Source organism: Centroberyx affinis, unplaced genomic scaffold (genome assembly GCF_046629955.1).
Source record: "Centroberyx affinis isolate AG114_WGS23_722 - 3 ecotype Tasmania unplaced genomic scaffold, CSIRO-AGI_Caff_v1 ptg000366l_1, whole genome shotgun sequence".
Classification (NCBI taxonomy): Eukaryota; Metazoa; Chordata; class Actinopteri; order Beryciformes; family Berycidae; genus Centroberyx; species Centroberyx affinis.
Window position 1 is genome coordinate 372,112 of NW_027279037.1, and position 19,468 is coordinate 391,579.

General features: G+C 41.1%; 1 protein-coding gene across 1 annotated transcript; it reads right to left on the bottom strand.

The window, feature by feature from the left end:
• Window positions 1-575: 575 nt before the first annotated feature.
• nop14 (NOP14 nucleolar protein homolog (yeast)) lies at window positions 576-18,757 on the bottom strand. The gene is made up of 19 exons (XM_071515702.1): window positions 18,613-18,757; window positions 17,384-17,569; window positions 16,635-16,769; window positions 15,633-15,774; window positions 12,942-13,087; window positions 12,561-12,698; window positions 12,059-12,181; window positions 11,728-11,859; window positions 11,259-11,595; window positions 10,471-10,601; window positions 10,219-10,304; window positions 9,968-10,103; window positions 9,548-9,649; window positions 8,676-8,829; window positions 4,303-4,462; window positions 2,005-2,152; window positions 1,621-1,739; window positions 1,300-1,455; window positions 576-1,120 (listed from the first exon to the last, which is right to left on the bottom strand). The coding sequence occupies exons 2-19, from the start codon at window positions 17,567-17,569 to the stop codon at window positions 1,024-1,026; spliced, it is 2,628 nt and encodes an 875-aa protein (XP_071371803.1). The 5' UTR covers window positions 18,613-18,757; the 3' UTR covers window positions 576-1,023.
• Between the last annotated feature and the right edge of the window lie 711 nt (window positions 18,758-19,468).

Genomic DNA, 19,468 nt, shown 5'->3' on the forward strand with positions numbered 1-19,468 from the left:
CCCCTTGGATCATTCAACTCCTCTGTCATTCCTTTATTATAGCATTCCTTCACCCAGTTTCTCCCCATTTCTTACAGAAATTCTACTAAATTTTTCCTCCATCCTTCACCCCTCCCATCCCTACCTGTCTTGATCCAAATTTGGGATGTCACAAATTGGTAACAACTCATTAAAAAAAAAAGATAGACTACACAACTAGCTCCACTTCCCTTACCAGCCTCTGCGACACCCTCTCACCAACCAAAATGTTTTATGTAATAGAACTGATAATGACACATAAATGTTTAACAATTTCTACTTAATAAAGCTTGATGTGCATACGCTTCCTGGGTTCGTTTCTTCAACATACAAGTTATGGGGCTTGCATCACCGATTCCTCTTTTATCATAACTTTGTAAATCTATGAAATGCTCACCATCAAGCAGTAAGATTTTATATCATGGGAGTAATCAAGAATCTTCATCACTTGAAACTAAACCGCAAGACATTACTTTGCTGAGCTTGATTGGAAACACAAATGCATTGCTGATAGACAACAAAAACAAACAAACTGATAAAAACAGAAGATACTTTTATTATCTCAAACACAAACATTTTAGCATGTTTAGGTCATGGTTTATGAGGGGAAAAAGGAGAATGCAAACTATATATTTACTCTTTTGTTGACAGACAATTCAACAGTATCTGACCGTCGAGTCAAAGTGGTGGAAGAAACACCATTCAACTGACAAATCAGGAATGCATGGCACTTTCCAAAGCTCACAAAATGCTACATTGCAGACGGCTACACTATAGACATTTGCAATTGAAGAGTACAAAATGGGTGTTATACCAAGGTAATTGCATTTACCCTGTATCATTATAGAAAATAATCTGCAAAGTATAACACAGTTCCCAGTTCCACAAGTTGCATTTGGAGACAAAGTTTCAACCTTGCGTAGGCTACTGCCTGTCTTCTCTGCAGGTAAATGGGAGACATCCACAGAGGACAAATGATGAAGAAAAGGAGATGGATTAGGTGTTTCACTTTCTCTTCCTCCTCTTCAGAGCCTTCCACTCTCCCTCTTGAGTCGCCAAGCTGCCAAACAGCTCCCTCACTTTCCTCTTCCTCTCTGCATCCCTGAAACACAAAGACAAAAAGTAGAAAATGTAACAGCTCTTTACAGCCATAAGCATTTAACAGATACTAAAGACATACTGCACCACAACATACAGTTCTTCTTTGTGATTAAGACAAAACAAAATGCATCATCTATCATTTTGGCTCCCTTCGATAATGACACTGGGTGTCATACACACCTGCTCATGACCTCGCTGAGCTTCTCTCTGGCCAGGAAGCGCGAGTCCTTCCTGATTTCTCTCAGAGCGCCCTTGAACTCCTTCTTGTACTTGTGCTTCAGTCGCTCCTTCTCTCTCTCCTCTTTGGTGCTCCCACGCTTCTTTCCATAGTCCAACCTAAGAAATAAATATAAAAGATGCAAAAGAGATATGTAAAATAGATAATACTTGTACTTGTGCCTCAGCTCCTTGAATTGTGATAAATGAGTGGCTAGGCCGGATAGGACATTCATTTCAATTTGGTTACAAAACAGCGTTTTTATTCACTGCATTGTCACTTACACTTCAACAATCTTAGGTGTGAGCAGCTTCAGAGGAATAGGCTTCTTCTTCTCAAACACCAAGGCACTGTGGGTCACGGGGGCGCTGCTGATGGCCACCAGAATCTCACTGTGAAACTCCTGGGATACAAACAACGCAAGACTATAATTAGGGAGATACAGAAAATCAGTAACTGAGAGAGAGAGAGAGAGAGAGAGAGAGAGCGAGAGTGAGAGCGAGAGAGAGATAGAGAGTGTGTGTGTGTGTGTGTGTGTGTGTGTGTGTGTGTGTGTGTGTTGTAACCCCTAAGTCGCCCTGCTGACCCTCTATAAAACTCCTTCCCCTGTGCAAGTTCAGTACCAGGTTGCTGCTCCTAACCCTCTGTCCTGACACTTTGGCACCAACCTGTAAAAGCACCGGATATGTTTGGGCAGGAAGATGTTTTGAAAGCAGCGTGCTGATTGGCTGGAAAATGTGTGTAAAGGAAGTGAGGTCTTTGTAGAGCAGGCAGCACCGCTTCACCAGGTCCAGGCAGGTGGACAGACACATCAACCTGTGGAAGATATATAAATATTAGAATTCCAATATTTAACATTTATTTCCTTTAATATTTCACTGATGGTCAGGAAATCATCTTTGTGTATGTATGTATGTTCTCACATTCAATTTTGTCTCAAAAATCGAAGATTTAAGACAAAACATTATAAACAGTAGTGATATTTGAACACATTCATAACTGTATTCATTTGTTAGATACTGTCCATTATTGGCCCATGAGTTTAACTTTCTGTCTGCAAACAAGGTATAAATCTTTACTTATATGGACAAACACTAACACACATACTCACACACATTCTTCCCCCAGTGTGGAGACGGTCTATCAGTCATTAAGTGGACTCCGCTGCCCTACAGAGTCGTGCGGCACGCTCTCTCTCTCCTTCCCTACCCGAGGCAGAGCTGCATCGCCGTGGCAGTAATTACCGTGGCTACGAGACTCTTCACACACCGCTGCTGGTGCGCATCTGTCTTTGTAAGGCCTAAAGGAATCTAGAAATTAGAATAGGACTGGGCACCCAGGTGCGAGGAGCAGGAGTCACACGCAGCGCTGCGTTCATAACAGTGTTGATGGGACTGGACTGAACCAGGCCTCAACTTCAGTCATTATGCATCAACAACTGTCAAGAAATCACGGTTAAAATGGCTTATAGAATGACAGCTGCTGCTTTCAAATAACTAAACTAATAAATATACTTCCTGTAGAGTATAAATTTTGTCTTCATGGCTACAGACTGAAATTTACTAAATTAAGCTGATTTTGTTTTGGGTTTCCACGCATGGTAGAAGATGAGATTCATAAAAGATTAAATTGGGGCAATTAGCTATGTTTATACCGCACGACTCACTCATTTTTTATAGTCGTCATCAAACGGCACATCCTCATTAACTAATTTGACAACTTCAGAGTCAGACCGTTGTAGGGGATGTTATGTGTATCAATTTTTCAGAGCGCTAAGAGAAAATCTATACGCACACAAACTTAGCACAACCACATACTCCCATCCTATTGGTGCATGCCTGGTTTGCTGAAGCTTGTTTGCAGGGAGTTGTGTCGGTTTTCTCTGCTAAAGCTTTGCTTTGTGCCCACACACCAGCTGCTGTGTGAAACCATGCTGGCCACTCGACAGAATCATAATAGTGGATCTAACAACACTGAGCCATATAGTTTGTACAGGTAAAAACAATATGGGGGCTTAGCTTAGTTTTCAATACCTGTACAGTGGTAGCCAGTGTAGAGCCCCCTCCATCAGGTGCTGCAGGACATGGCAGATTTTACAAAATGTTGTAAAGGAGGCCTAAACAGGAATTGTGTAAGACAATGCCTCTCTAATTACTGGTTGCCAGACCACTACTTGACCCACTGGCAACTGAACAAAAATGGAAGGCTCCAGCAATTCCTCTCAGATGAGGACACGAGACTGCAGCTGGCATAGACAGTTGGATGGCTGTTAGCTAGATGTGTATAAATGCGTGTTTGTGTGTCTCTATTTATATGAAAAATGAAAATGAGTGTCTCTTTTTCACTTCCACCTCTCCAGTGGAACTTACTCCATCTCCATCTCCGATCTATTCCTGCCTGGCTGTTTCGTGTTTGGCGATCTCATCCAAGTCTCACTCAGCTCGAGGAGCCATTACAGACAGACCCAAGGTTTTCTCACGCTTCATCTCCCTCCCTCTTTCAACTGCACCTATAATTGTCTGTCTCCAGGCAAGTGTGAACTTCTGTTATTACATGGCTTTGGTGAGTACTCAATTCTGATTGGCTAGTGAATGCATTCTGAAATCTGTTGTTTCTGAGTATCATACCACTGTTTCACATATAATCATGTCACTCCACAGTCAAGTCCTGTCAGATCGACTGGTTTCTACTCAAATGAACTTTGGCGGAAGCTTGTGAATTACATGAGCTTGTAATGAAATCATTTGAAATCAATATTTTGTGTCAAATGATTATTGTCTTTGGTAAGTGGCTGTGTAAAAAGTAGGATAATTTAAAGTGAGTTTCTGCTTTCCATTGGGCTCTTGATTCACCCTGTCAGGATTTATTTTGCAGTAATAACCAGATCGTTGTACATCATCTCTAATTTACTGGACCCCCCCATCCAGTCCCTGTTTCCCTGCAGGTGAACCTCCCTCCAGTCCTACCTGTGGTGGTCTCTGTCAAGCTCGGTTTTGAGCTCCAGGTGTTGCGCAGCAGACAGCGGCAGGGTTTTCTTGCTCCAGCTCTTGCAGGACTCTGGGTCTGACAACACCAGCAGGTCACTGCACTTCCCTGTTGGCCTGAAGGGAGGCACCACAGAGTAACCTGCAACACAACGTCAACATCTGTCAATCACACCTCATCTTAGAGAACAGACTGCTGTCGGGAGTATTGGTAGAACTGTGAGTGAGGCTAGACAGAGAGTATTGCACTTAGTATGAATCGGTCTATAAGCATGCAAGTGGTAGGCAATCGGAGCTGCAGTGAATATTTGAATTCTTTTAAATCGAAAAACAATTCCTGTTGTCAAATGATCTCCATATTTTATAGATTTGCTAGTGGTCATGTCCATGGGCAATCCGCCATTAACTGGAGAGTAAGAAGATCAATCATCTCCAAGGCAGTAACAAGAAATCGACTGCACAGCACCATCGATGTGCGTTCTATTATTCTACTACATGTTCTTCTACTTTTCTGCTCAGTCCAGTGGCCTCGTTTTGTCAGCTCAGAAACAGTAGAAGAAAACAAACTCTTTTCAAGTTTGGGCCTATTTTACAAAACTTAAAGATCACAATGTTTGCAAAAGCAAGTTGTCTTAGCATAACTCAACCACTTGCATGAAAGAGCATTCCCTGACAATCCTTCACTCTAATTTAGGGGTTCAACCGTGTGTCATGGAGTATGCAGGTTTTCATTCCAACCAAACACTACAGCAGCTAATTTCACTGATTAGTTCCTCCTCTCTGGTTGAAGGTGTGCTCATCAGTGAATCAGCTGCTGAAATGTTTGGAAGGAAAACCTGTAGACTCTCTCCATGGCAAATGTTCGGACATCACTGGTGTAGTGGGATTACTAAATACAAGTTCTAGATTCAAGTTTATTTATATAGCCGTTTATCACATGCATGTCTCAAAGGACACGCAAATACTGTTACATTCATTCAGGATATATGTTTATTTGATTGTTTTATTTATTATTTTTTACACTTTGAAAAGCTAAACACATTTGGTTTATTTGTTTATTTATCATATTAAGTGGAAAGACTATACTGTATGAAACTATTGTGACTTGGTCAAAAAATGCCCGTTTGATTTCTGAATAATTTTTGTTACACTACACAGTTAAAAAAATTGGTGTTCTTGATTATAGATTACTCAAATATTTGTTGTAAGATTCAAGATACTGTTCTAAAAAGGGGAAAAAAATCAATAGTTGCAGCCGCATATATGCAAATCTGCCTCTTAAAGTTAAGATGTGCTTTGCTGAATATTTACTCCAGCTTCAGAGGTTGCCGGATTAGATCATAACAATAATCAAATACTGTGACTGTGTGGCTTGTAAAATCAACTGATAGTCTGCTGTTATGGGAATGAATGAGAGCGTCATCCACTCAGCTTGTTTAACATGACTGTTGAGAGTGTAATGCCATAACCGCTGATGAGGTAAAGTGACACTTAGGGGTGAAGCGATAGTCTGTGTGTGTGTGTGTGTGTACTCACTCCTAGTATGAGGTCATGTGCAAGCATTTCTATTTTTTTTGTATTTTATATTACATTTTTACTTTATTATATAGTGACCAGTAGAGAGTGAGAAGATAGACATGAGGCTTTTGACATTTGATGCTCATTAATAAAACATCTCAAACCACAAGAGGAAACATAATCAACATACCCTAAATACACACTCCTCTCACACCCTTGCACCCATATACATACAGTGAAAGCAGCAAACCACCGACCAAACATCACAAAAAGGAAAAAAAAGAGGCGAAATAGAGAAATGGCAATAGACTGTACCCGATCTATTTCCACAGCAACACAGCGCTTCAGCCCATAACACCCGGGAACATCACACACATACCACTACACCAGGCTTCAGCAGTGACACACACACAAAATCGTGCCAGCCTGTAACAGTTAAAAAAAGATTCCACACACTAGGCTGTAATAGTTGTATAACTACCATCATAGCAGCCCATAACACCTAGATACATACTGTTGAGGAAGAAATGGAAAAGTACCTACAGTGTACTACGCAACATTCCTATATGCTCAGTAATATGTAACATTTGACCCATTTACACCTTAAGTACCTAAAACTCAATACTGAATCTGCTTCACCATTATAAGATTAAACTAGAGTAACAGCTTGTGTGTTTCTCACAGAACTGTGAGCCTGGAATGTGCAAATGCTCAAATCTCATAGAAAACACTGAGTAAGTGGCCTTGACAAAATAATAACTTGTTGTCGTCTAGAAGAAGGTCACCTCTTATTACGCATCTCCTTAAAAGTCCTAAACCTATAATTATCATTGGTTGTTCAGTCTTGTTCATATGACCTTATACCTTTTGACCAATAGCTTAATTATATTCTATGTGTATTAACATAATCGTGAACGTTCAACACTATAAAACTCTGTGTAATCATCCATCATCCAGATTTTGTGTTCCTGCAGATTGAATAAACCTGTCAAACTGCCACTCACTCATCCCCAGTTTTCTTCCACTATACAAATAGACGAGCCTGTATTGTAGCAGTTACAGCAGTTTGTAAAACCTCTGAAGCCTCTACAGTCAGCCCCCTCTACCTTGCAGTACAGAGTCCACATCCCAACAAAATATATTCTTGAACTCCACAATATCACTGACTACATATTCCACCCTTTTAGTGACCAACCACATAAACAGCAGTGGGTCAATAGGCTCAACTCCCTTGCAACTTACTTCTCTTGGTCAGTCAGATGGGGAATTTGAAAAATGAGGCACAACGTATTTCACTTTCCTTCTACCTCAATACACCAGCCCAACTGAAGAAATACATGTATAACAGGTTTCAAGTAGATCACAAACAGCAAAACCCACGCTATTTGACTCTACCATTTCCAGAGAAGCCCCATGTTGAACTCTGAACACTGACCACCTAGATTTCCAACCAGGGTGGGAAATTATCTTTTTGGTGGCCCTAACAAATTTACTAGCCGCTGCTCAAAATCACCCGCATTTGGCAGATAGCAGTGATAATTTGTACTACAGTGTGCTGTGCTCCTGCCATTAATGTTCCCTGACATCTTGGAGAGCCCTAACCACGTGTGAGAGAGAGTAAGCCAGAGAGAGAGAGAGAGAGAGAGACAGAGAGAGACAAAGAGAGACAGAGAGAGAGTATGTGTGTGTGTGAGAGAATTAGTTGAGTTGAGAGAGACTTCTACATATGATCTGAGCATTGGGGTGTTTAGTAAGTCAGCATCAAAGCAGACAGTAGATACTGGTGTCAAAATGTGCATTCATGAATTTTTGACAGTGTATACTGTGGTATAATCCAGTCTCTTATCTTTTAGGCAACATTTTGACATGTTAAGGGTTAGGGTTAGGGTTAGATATTTGTCAAAGCCACTACAATGCACATTATTCTCCTATGTGTTTGATTGATTGACATTTGCTTATACAGCAATACACACACTGTGTAGTGCTAACTCTCAAAGTTCTTTAGGAAGGCTTCATCTTCATAATTTACAATCAAAGGCATACAGACTATCCTTATCATTGTTGTTTAATCATTGTTGTTATAGAATATTCTCAAATAGTAAACTCATAGCAATGTGGTTTACCTGTCAAAACAACTACTTGTCACAGTAGGCTACAATGTGTAGCTCCAGTTATATTGCATCACTGCCTGGGCAAACAGTTTGAGGCTCATGCTCTGTGCAATGGACTTTAGGGCTGCAACTAACGATTATTTTCATTGTCGATTAATCTGTCAATTATTTTCTCGATTAATCCATTAGTTGTTTGGTCTATAAAATGTCAGAAAATGGTGAAAAATGTCGATCAGTGTTTCCCAAAGCCCAAGATGACGTCCTCAAATGTCTTGTTTTGTCCACAACCCAAAGATATTCAGTTTACTGTCATAGAGGAGTAAAGAAACCAGAAAATATTCACATTCAAGAAGCTGGAATCAGAGAATTTTCACTTATTTTTCTTAAAAAATTACTCAAACCAATTAATCGATTATCAAAATAGTTGGCGATTAATTTAATAGTTGACAACTAACCGATTAATCGATTAATCGTTGCAGCTCTAATGGACTTTGCATGGGCTTCATGGTCCAAATTCAGATTTTTTTTTAATAAATCATCATCATTATCCTCCAGAGTATGAAAAATATGGTTATGTAAACGGTATCACCCACCTGTTTATGAGTCACTAATAACAGAAAAATTTGTGAGTGTCCTCCTTCTGCTGCACAACAAAATGCCCCCATGTGCATCACGTGCCCGTCTGTACTGTGTTGTGAGATGTGTGTTGTGTGTGTGTGCAGCTACCTGTCGAGGTCTTGTCCCGCACAGCCAGGTGCAGCGTCCCAGACAGGAAGTTTATCAGCTCAGGCAGGAAGCGCTTTGACAGAGAGACGTACTCCAGAGCCAGGCAGCACAGCACCAAGCCTGACGTCACGTCCTGCAATGATGTCACCGGGCACTGGGGCCGCAAGGAACACACACACACACACACACACACACACACACACACACACACAGAGTTATGATATAGTATTAGTACTGACATTAAAATCATTAGGGCTTACATGCAATAGATTACGTCAGTTACAAGCACCGCAATGCAATAAGAGTAAAAGACATTATAAATATTTAAAAATACAGCTACAAACTCATTATGCAAGAAGCAAACTGGAGTTGTGACACAACCATCATGTTTTCATTTGCTTGACTTGCTTCAACAAAACTAGCATATGAACACTGAATGAATCGGCTTTGAGTCACACAATAGTGGTGCAACAACACAGAACTGTGAGACTGAATGCGATCTGGAAAACAAAAACGTAATCAAATAATTAAAAACTTTTGGTGTTTACGTATGGCCAGCGTCTCCTCATCCAGAAATAACAGACAAACACAGAATGCTGACTGATGAGGGGAGAACAACTGAGTTCAAACAGAATGGGAAATGATGAAAGCTTATTACTTATTAAAGGCCACAGTGCAAAAGTAGTCCATGACACAGACACAGACACAGACACAGACACAGACACAGACACACACACACACACACACAGGTAGGTGGGTAGGAAGGCCAGCAGGACAGTCAAGACAGGTAGATGAGGTCTATGACAGAAAATAAACCACAGAGAGAAGAGAGACACACAGATACAGCAACATAAACACACAGCTGTGTGTACCTTGGTGAGAGCCTGGCTGATGAAAATCAGAGCTGGAGTGGTGACCGGGTGTCTGAAGTCTGAGGTGGGGAACAGCAAGGCTGTCACCTTCAGGTAGACGAGCTTAAAACACACAAAATTGTATTTGTCAAACAGAGAAACAAGAATTTGGCCAACAGATATTCTCATTCGATGCCAAGAGCAACTATGAGACAACTGACTAAATCCAATTCCAAAGTAAAGAACATTTTAGGCTGACACTAGGATTAATGCAGGCCTGAGAAACCACCCATTACCTAATGATCAATAATGTACGCTGAGCCAAATGACTTTTAAACCTTCTAAAATCGCTGTTACTCATAGCGATATTAATCTATATCAGTATCACACCTTCATATCATCAACTGACCACTTCAGGTATCTATAAGAGGCGATGCATACCATGTCTAGCGGTGGGAAAGCAGTGCGCCCTTTGACCTCCAGCACCTCCTCCATGCTATGAGCAGCGTCTCCGAGGGCGCTCTGCACGGCTTTACAGGCGGCTTCTGGAAACATCTGGCACAGACCGTACAACTCTCTAGCAAAGGAAGGGAGGGACACAAACAAAGACATGGGATTTGAGGACGAGATATTTGAAAGGAGGCAAAAGGCCAGACTTAGGGCGGTGAAAGAAAGCAACTTTTTGAACTCACGGTATGAGCTTATCGATGGTGGTGAGTTCAGGCGGACTCCTAGTAGCCAATTCTCCTACGTACTCCAAAAGGAAGCCAAAGAGTTTCTGACAAAAACAGAGATAAAATATTATCACCTCATACAGCAGAGAACAACACAACCCCCCTCTCACATCCATGGGACACTTGGATTATGATAAACTGGCTACAGCTGTCTAAGAGATATGGAGAAGTGCAGCATTAATACATATTTGACTTGTACACTCCACATACCTGCAGTTTGAGCTTGTTGCCCACAGCCAAACTGGGGTGGTTGCATTTCTGAGTCCGGGCCAGTATGAGGCGCTGGTTGTCCGGGGAGTGGCCGTGGAGCAGATCCTTCAGGTCACTGTAGCTCTCTGGGGCTAGGAGAGGAGCGGACACAGCATGTAAGTATAGTAGATGGATCACTGGATACTTATGTTGAGGATAAATGCCTTCTCTAAAATAATATACACTCATCTGAGCTTTATTCAAGACGTTTCTATCTGTGATGCTTGTGAAGATAAACATGGTTCAGAAGTCAGTTCCAATGGAAAGAGAAAGTTTTTGTAATATCAGATACTTCTTGAGGTGACAATTTATGTTTTAAAGACCCACCAGTTGTTAAGCAATGAACTTAAACATAAAGGTAGTCCAAAGAGATGATAAGCCTCCAAAAATTAAAACAAAATTCAATTTCAATTCAATTCACAACAACAAATTAGCACGCAAATGTCTTGGTGTGCTTGAGCTCCTGCGCTGGCCTGGGGCTTCATGTCCATACAATGTTCTGCTACAGCAAGTTACAGCAAGTATGGTTGACTGCTATTACAGTTTATTTTTTTCTTACTGCCATCTCCTAAAATACAGTGAAATCTGTTGCTGCCACTGAGCATTTGGCTAGCATTGTCACCAACACAATGCCCACAGCCACTGATCAGCTTTGGTCAGTCTAACTACTGAGTGATAATTAAACTCCAATTTAAAAATCATGGGTTCTTTAATAATTTGAACATATTTCTATGTGTGACAGCGGTTACCAGTAAATGTGTACGGCAGCTCTGCTTTAGCCGCCTCCTGCTGGGCCTTCATCTCCTCTGTGGTCAGAGTCTTCCTTGGCTTGGCACCGCTCTCTTTCTCCTTCTGTCCTTTCCCCTCTTCCTCGCTCTCTTGCTCAGAGTCCAGGTCCGAGTGACAGTCTTCTTCCTCGCTGCTGCCCTCCTCCTCTTCCTCCTCCTCCTCCTCTTTATCTTCATCTTCGTCTCCATCTCCATCGTCCTCCTCTCCCTCTGATTCCTCCTCCTGACTACTCTCTCCCTCTTCATCATCCTCATCTTCATCTTTCTCTGACCCCTCCTCAATGTTCCATTTTCCATCCTAGAGATAAAAAGAAATGCAAATGAAATTAACTCTGCATCAACATATAAATGGATAAAAATGTGACAACAGAGAAAACATTATTCTGATCCATAGATAAAATATGCAAATACATCACATGTTGCCTCTTACCTGATAGGCCAGGATCTTTTTGTCCTCCTTATCCAGGATGAAGCCGTCATTGAGGTCGTCAGCAGACATGTGGGTCTGACTGGGTGTTTTCTCCTCTGCCGCATCTCCCATCATCCTCCTCAGACGGTCGGCCTGGAGAAAATAACCGCATGGAAACGAAACCACAAAGCAGAAGAAAACTACTATAATACAGAGCATGAAAACAAGTTAAAACAAAACAACAGGATAGGTACTTTTAACAACTCTGCATTTCAAAAGTGACAGAATATTGACAGGACAGACAAGATCAGGCAAAGCTCTGCTCTGTGTTTACAACGTTGTGTTTACAGACCTCCAGCTTCTGCAGCCGCTCCCTCTCCTCCCTGGCCACCTCCTCCGGGGTTTTCATCTTCTCCGAGGGCTGCGCCTTCATCTCAAAGCCCAGCTCCCTCACCATCATGTCATACTCATCCAGCTGGAAAGCACGGAGGAAGAACAAGGGAGGAGTGATATCAATAATCCCACTGATCTTCTGAGACTGTGGTGAAGGGTATTCTATGTGAAACTGAACGCCAGATCAATAAACTTTTAATTTACACAAGACAACTGTCACTATAGATAGCAAATATCAGTGGTGGTTACATTAAATTATTATATTAGACAGTAGAACCGAGGAAACTGATAGTTAGCGATGAATAGATCAAGTTTTCTGGGGCCGATTCCGACTCCACCTTTCTTGATCCAGCAATTGAAACTTTTTTTTTGATTGGGCAGTTGAAATGGTGACTGCCAGATCACCGATGACCTACTTAGAACATCTGGCCGATGTATTGGTGCACCCCTACTGGTCGTACCTTGGGTTTCTCCTCCTGCTTGTCAGTGCGGTCAGCTTTGGGCGTCTTATGCGCCATCAGGGCCTGAATGCTCTTCCAGTCCTGGTCCAGCTTCTCCGTGAGCTCCTGCGCCTCCTCCCTCTGCACCTGCCGTTCCCGCTGCGGAAGACAGACATGAGATGATGAATCATCTGAAACGCAAACCACGTCTCAACTAGCATACGACTCCAATTATCAGTCAGTAAAACAAAAAGCCAGTATTACCATACTCATATCATACCACAAGGTAGACAGCACCTTTGTTAACACAGATCCAAGATTAACAATATACTAAAAGGTTAGTGTGGACCCAAAGCTGGACTGTCCAGCGTTTCCATCAACAGGAGTGTGTTAGCGGCTCACCTTCTCCTGTTTGGACTTCTGGATGAGCTCTTCAATGAGCTCCTGCCTGGACTTGGCCCTCTGGCTTCCTCCTTCCTCCTGCTCTCCTGGCATCTTCTTCCTCAGGAGGCCCCCTCCTCCTCCGAAGTGGGAGGCAGTCAGCTCAGCTAGGAGAGAGAGAGATGGAGAGAAACGCTGTTAGTCACTGTTACATACCAGCTCTGTCATCTACCTAATGACTTTTCAAATCCCACGGGGGGCTGGGAATCGTAAATATCTTTCCTCTGATGAATTACTGGAACAGACACACTCTCGGGGATTTCTCACAATTGCAATCCCAAGTGTGCAAGGTGATGATCCAAAGATGGGTCAGTGGGTAAGAAAGAAACATAGACACACATAACACACGAATAATAAATCACACAAATACCGTACCAAGGCAACGACCTATATTAAAACCCAACTGCCTAATGATTAAAGATACAATGCAATATCATGATACTTAATTTCTCAGAAACGTTTCATACAATTCAAACATCTATATAAAGTATAGCTACATAATGTGCACAGTCCTAATGCGTGTAATATATAGCTTAGCTTGAGTGCGGGACCCATCAGAAGTCCCTTTACCCCCTAACTGCCCATTCAGCCCTCCGATTCACTCTAGAATATAAGAGTGCTTAAATCTGTTGATTCCACATTGCGGGACGCCTCCCAGATGGCATCGGCGGCTACTCAGAATGTAACACATTAAGTAGTGAGAAAGGAGAACAAAGCTGATGCCAGAGAAAAGGAAAATCGGGGCCCTTACAAATATGAACAATTAAGCTGCGATTTTACAAACAATCTGGTTTATTCTCTTGACGCGGTTTCGTTTCCCTTCTTACTTTCTCTCTCTCTCTCATCTTCCACACCATCGTCTATCCCCTCATTAAATTTAGTAAGGCCCCCTTCCCTCTTCTTTCTACTTGGTTGTTATGAGACACGGGAACAGGAACCCAGGCCATGCTGACCTGGGATAAGAGCCCATTACTTTCAGGCAGTAACAAAAAACACAAAAAGGCTTGGTTTGTTCCTGCATATAATTCGAGTGGGAATGCGCTGCAACCCTCAACTGCACTCAAAAGCAAACAGGCTAGCAGCTTTGTTTATTTGCATAGAGATAAAACATAGTAACAAAGTGATAAGAATACTGTAAATTAATTTTCAATTTTGCTTCAGATTATCTAATCCTACACTAGAATAAATGTCAAAAATGGTGAATTTACACTTGTTTTCATTTTCCCTCACTCAGAAAAGTCAAATGTCTGGACAAGTGTGATAATTGCTCCCTCTAGTGCGCAATTTAACCATTGTGTCTTTACCCTTAAATGACATCAATGCAAAAGAGAGAGTGAGAGAAAGAGAGAGGGAGAGAGAGAGACACACAGAGAGAGAGCGAGAGAAAGAGAAAGAGAGAGAGACACAGAGCTGCTCATAATCACCCGCATTTGGCAGATAGCAGTGATAATTTGTACTACAGAGAGCTGTGCTCTTGCCATTAATGTTCCCTGACATCTTGGAGAGCCCTAACCACGTGTGAGAGAGAGTAATTCAGAGAGAGAGAGTAATTCAGAGTGAGAGAGAGAGAGAGAGAGAGAGAGAGAGAGAGAGAGAGAGAGAGGGAGAGAGAGAAAGAGAGCGAGCGAGAGAGCGAGCGAGAGAGAGCGAGAGTGATAAAGAGAGAGTCTGTTGGCACAAACTCAAAACTCGTACAGCGAGCATTATGGCTACATTTTGATGTCAACAAAAAACATGACAGCGAGCACAGGACTTATTACTAGTGGGATCATCATTTCTGTCCCCTGTATTAGAAATAACCTGCTATTCATAGTATTCCCATGATGTCACATGCATTTCCTACCAATAAGGTGCTTCACAATACACACAGCTCATTGGCTGTGTTCGGTATTTTTCAACCTGGACCCTATTTTCCCAACTTTTTGTGTCTAAGTAACTAATGGGGACAACAATTTTTGAAATTGGTCCAGTATTGAGTGAGATTGCGTCAGCTGGCAGCCGTGAAATGGGCGATCTCGCTCAATACTGAACCAATTTCATAAACTGTTGTCCCCATTAGTTACTTAGACACAAAATGTTGGGAAAATAGGGTCCAGGTTGAAAAATACCAAAGTTACCCTTTAATTTATTACAATCACCTGTTATTTTCCTACCAAGATGGCCTTGTGGTGATGTAACAGAATACTATGAATTGCTCATTCAAAGAGGGAGAAGGTATCTGGTGGACCGATGCATCTGTGGTCCACAAGTGGATGGAAATATCCTCTAAATTGGTTTATTCATAGCAACAGTGATATCAATAGCAGGGTATCAAAAGTGCAGGTAAAAATCTTAACCTAAATATGGCCAAGTTACTCAGCGCATGTAAATGTAGCCAATGACCCAACATTAAATTAATTTATACACATATACTGAAAATTTGTTGACTGTGGTAAGGTTGACTGAAGTGATATACAACAACAAATGATTGATACATCCATTACTCATAAACATTCACTGCAGAAATTTAAGGGAACAAACTCATAATATTTTACACTGCTCACTCATGGTCCAAATATTGGACACTGGACCAGACTCGAGGTACAACATAAATTTGGGTTACAATAAATTGTTGGACTGTATAGTTAGCCTCTAGAGTGTGGCAGCTCTCACCTGACAAAAGGCCTTTCTCTTCCGCTTCATTATCGCTGTCCACTGTGTCATTGAATTTCTCCATTTCAGCCAATGATTGGCCATAATGAGTTAGCTCCTCCTCCTCATTCAGGTTGTACATGTCCTTCTTTTCATGGGTCCGCTGAAAGATAATGAAAAACGAATGGAGGTTACGGCTTGAAGCTAACAGTCTTCAATGTTCCAGGGACAACGAATGTATTTGCGATTGTAAAAACTCCTTTGGTGTGCTTTGGGATGGAAAATCTGTGTTAAACTGTGTTTGAGAGAATTGCAAGTCAGCAATAGTACTCTAAGTACTTCATGACAATTTCTCAAATATCTAGTGTACTTATAAGCAACAACATAAAACATACTGTGTACCATGTTGCAATGAATAGTCTTTCTAATAATTAATCTTTATAATAAGGACACGTCTCGTAACGTTCACATCAATGGCTGGAACTCTTCTGTATTAACTTACATTGTAAGTTAACAATGAACATTATGTACTAGGGAGATTTCCATGAACATTATTGAGTACATATAATATTTCTCTACAGGTTTGCTCTAGCCAGTGTGTACTGGTGGCTATGGATGTTCAGGTGACTGGCAGCATCGAGATGAGCCAGCAGCAACAGAACTGATATGAATACTGCCTCATCTGCAACTGTAAGTAATCAAATCAATTTGTGTAAAATGTCACAAGGCCGATGTTACGCAACTTAGCTGACAATCTAAACTGATATATAGGTTACTCTTAATGCTCAATGAAATCAAACTAGTGAGAAAACTGAGCCTTAGATAGCTACATAATTAAACCTGACATTAAATCTGTGTCAATGTGGGTTTATTTAATTGAAAGAACTTATAACTTTACATTTACAACTACATTAAGCCTGAATTTTGTGTGTTTGTGCTATGTGTTATCTCAGGTAATGTAAGCCTGTGGCAGTTTCCTCCATTTTCAAACAGCAAACACAGACGTATCATGACTTGACTGACCTGTCGCTCCATGGCAAACCTCTGTAGGATTTTGTCCTCTGGTGCCATCTTGGTATCGTACTCTCCAAAGCGTCGATCGATGAATTTGTTGGACTTGTCCTTCTGTTTGTATTCCTTCAGAAGGGTCTCTTTTCTCTGTGGATCAAACATCGAGAAGGGTTTACGGTCTCTTCTCCACTCCTCACGCAAACACACAAATGTACACACACACACACACACACACACACACACACACACACACACACACACACACACACACACACACACAAAAGCACTCCACCAGTGCCAACTGTGTGTCCCTGCAGCATGGCAGAGCTCAAATGGGTTTGGCTAAGCTCCAACAGGCTGCAAAATGGTGTTTCTTTAGTGGAGAGTTACACATTTGTGCCGTTATGGGTTAACCAGAGTTTGATCTAGCCTATGCCACTGACCAATCAATCTGGTCTGATGAAGAGCAGAGAGCTCAAAACATCACGTGTATTGATGTTAATTACCTAGTAGAATAAACTCTAAAAACTCCAAAACAGCCATTCTTTTTTGCAAATGTATCTCAGGATTATTGACTTACTTTGATCCCTATAGACCTCAAGATATCACTTTTGAGGTAAAAAAAAATATATATATATATGTTACTGACCATCATAGATTATGGTAAGTGTGGGAAAAGATCCAGGTTGGCAATGGCAGAGACTTCCTCGTCCCCCGTGTCTCCCTCTTACCAACCCTGACTCAGATAATTAGCCTCTCACCTTATTGATGGCTTTGGACCGAGACACACCCGGCAGACCCACATCATGCTTGGTCTTCCTCCCCAGAACCTCAAATTTCTTCTTGTTGATCTTCACCTCGAAGGGGTTGTTCTTGATCTCGGTGGAGGTCTTGGTCTTGCGGACCTTGTCAGCAAGGCTCTTCTTCTTCTTCGGTGCCTTCCCCATCTGCAGCAGCGCAGGGACAGATGAGTACAGATGAGTTTCTTTTTACACAGTCCCACTCTGTTCATGTTACCCCCCATCTGAGAGACTGAAAGGTGGGCAGTTAATGTTGCACTAGGGCTGGGCGATAATTCAATATTATCGTCTTTTGTCTTTCAGTGGGATTGTATTGATGATATGATGATATTGTGATATCGTGATACACAATCCTGTTGTCTAAATTGACAACAATAAGCAAATCTTATTTAGAAACTCTGACAAAATGAGGTACAAAACATTTTAAAGAATATTTTTTGAAGATTTCAGACTTTGGTTTGGCATCACACCTAACATTACCATGCAGTTCAAAGCAGTCAATTTGATTATTTAACATGTGATTTTGCATCCGTAAGCCATATTGTGATGAGATATTGAAAGAAAAACTTATCGTGATTATCGTGAATTTGATTTCAGCCCAACTCTAGTTTTATCTCTGTCTCCCTCTCTCTCTTTCCCTGTTTCCTTTTCTTACACCTGGTTATCGCGATCTCTTTTTTTTCCTAATATCTGTAAATACCATCTTTGGTACCATCTGTCTTATGTTGACAGCGTCATTTTGTGTGTGTATTCTATATGTGTTTATTAACAAAAGCTCATCTAGGGACAAACATTGCAAATTAGCTTAGGCTATAAATGTTAATGATATGTGGCATCAGACTATTTCGTTAATATGTTCTATGTCTATGTATATGTCCCTATTCAAATAAACATTAAAATGAAATCTGTAAAAACTCTTGTACCAAGCTGAAGATGCTGCTTATCCTCTTTATTTATTGTACGTTACTGCATTTGTATCTACCTCATATTCTCTACTTTTTTCATATCTCTAACTAGCTTTTTGGTTTCTTGATTTCTGACTTTGATTCTGCTGCTGTGAAGATGTAAAAAACCTGGATCAGTACAATTACATCCCTCCTAGTCTAGCTAACACTATCTCACATTTATAGCTGGCTAACGTTATGACCAAGTAGTAAACAAACTTCATATCACATTCTGGCGTCGTTTACCTTTTAGCTATGTCGAGGACTCGCGCTATTTGTTCCACGCGGAGGAAACCATGAAACAGTAACGTTATGCCAATATGGGCTTTAAAATAAAATCACTTATTTCTTTACTATCCACGTTTTTGCATTGAGATTATCCGGCGTGCAGCCAGTCTGAGAGGTGAGGGTTCAAAACAAGGAGCAGGCGAGAGGGACTTCCGCTGTGGGGTTTTCCTACAGCGCCCCTAGTGGTTAATATAACACCTCCTTGGAGGCGGAGGGATATCAAGGATGTTGGCGGAACCACAACAAAACACTTCCGGTGTGGGCGTCTGGCCTTCAAAATGAAAGCGCGAAAGTTTAAACGTGAAAAAATATTTATTGAGATTTATTTGTATTTATTTAATCACCAAACCCAATAAGTGGGAGCTTATATTAATTTTGGATGTCGTAATAATGATGAAAAATACCATAATAGCCTAGTCCAGTATATATATTTGCAAGTGTGTCTTCAACACTTTTATTTGAATAAATAAATGTGATATGTGTAATAAGAAGGGGTGAGTTCTTGATTTGTGCTCAGCCGCTAATTGACACAAGAGCAGAACAAGGCAACAGGATGGGAAGTTGTCTGTCAATCAATACTTTGCTTATAATGAATACAGTAAGCTACTTTTTTCCAAATCATATATAAAATAAGCTTAATATAATCTACAAGAAAAACTGCAGTAGGCTTGGACAAAAACTCCACGGTATTATTTCAATTCAAGGCACCATCATGTAGGCTATGCATTAAGTTGCATATTCAATAATAGCCTACACATTAACAGATAAATTCAGTGGCATCAGAAAATTCATAGTGTAGAAACATTTAAACGTC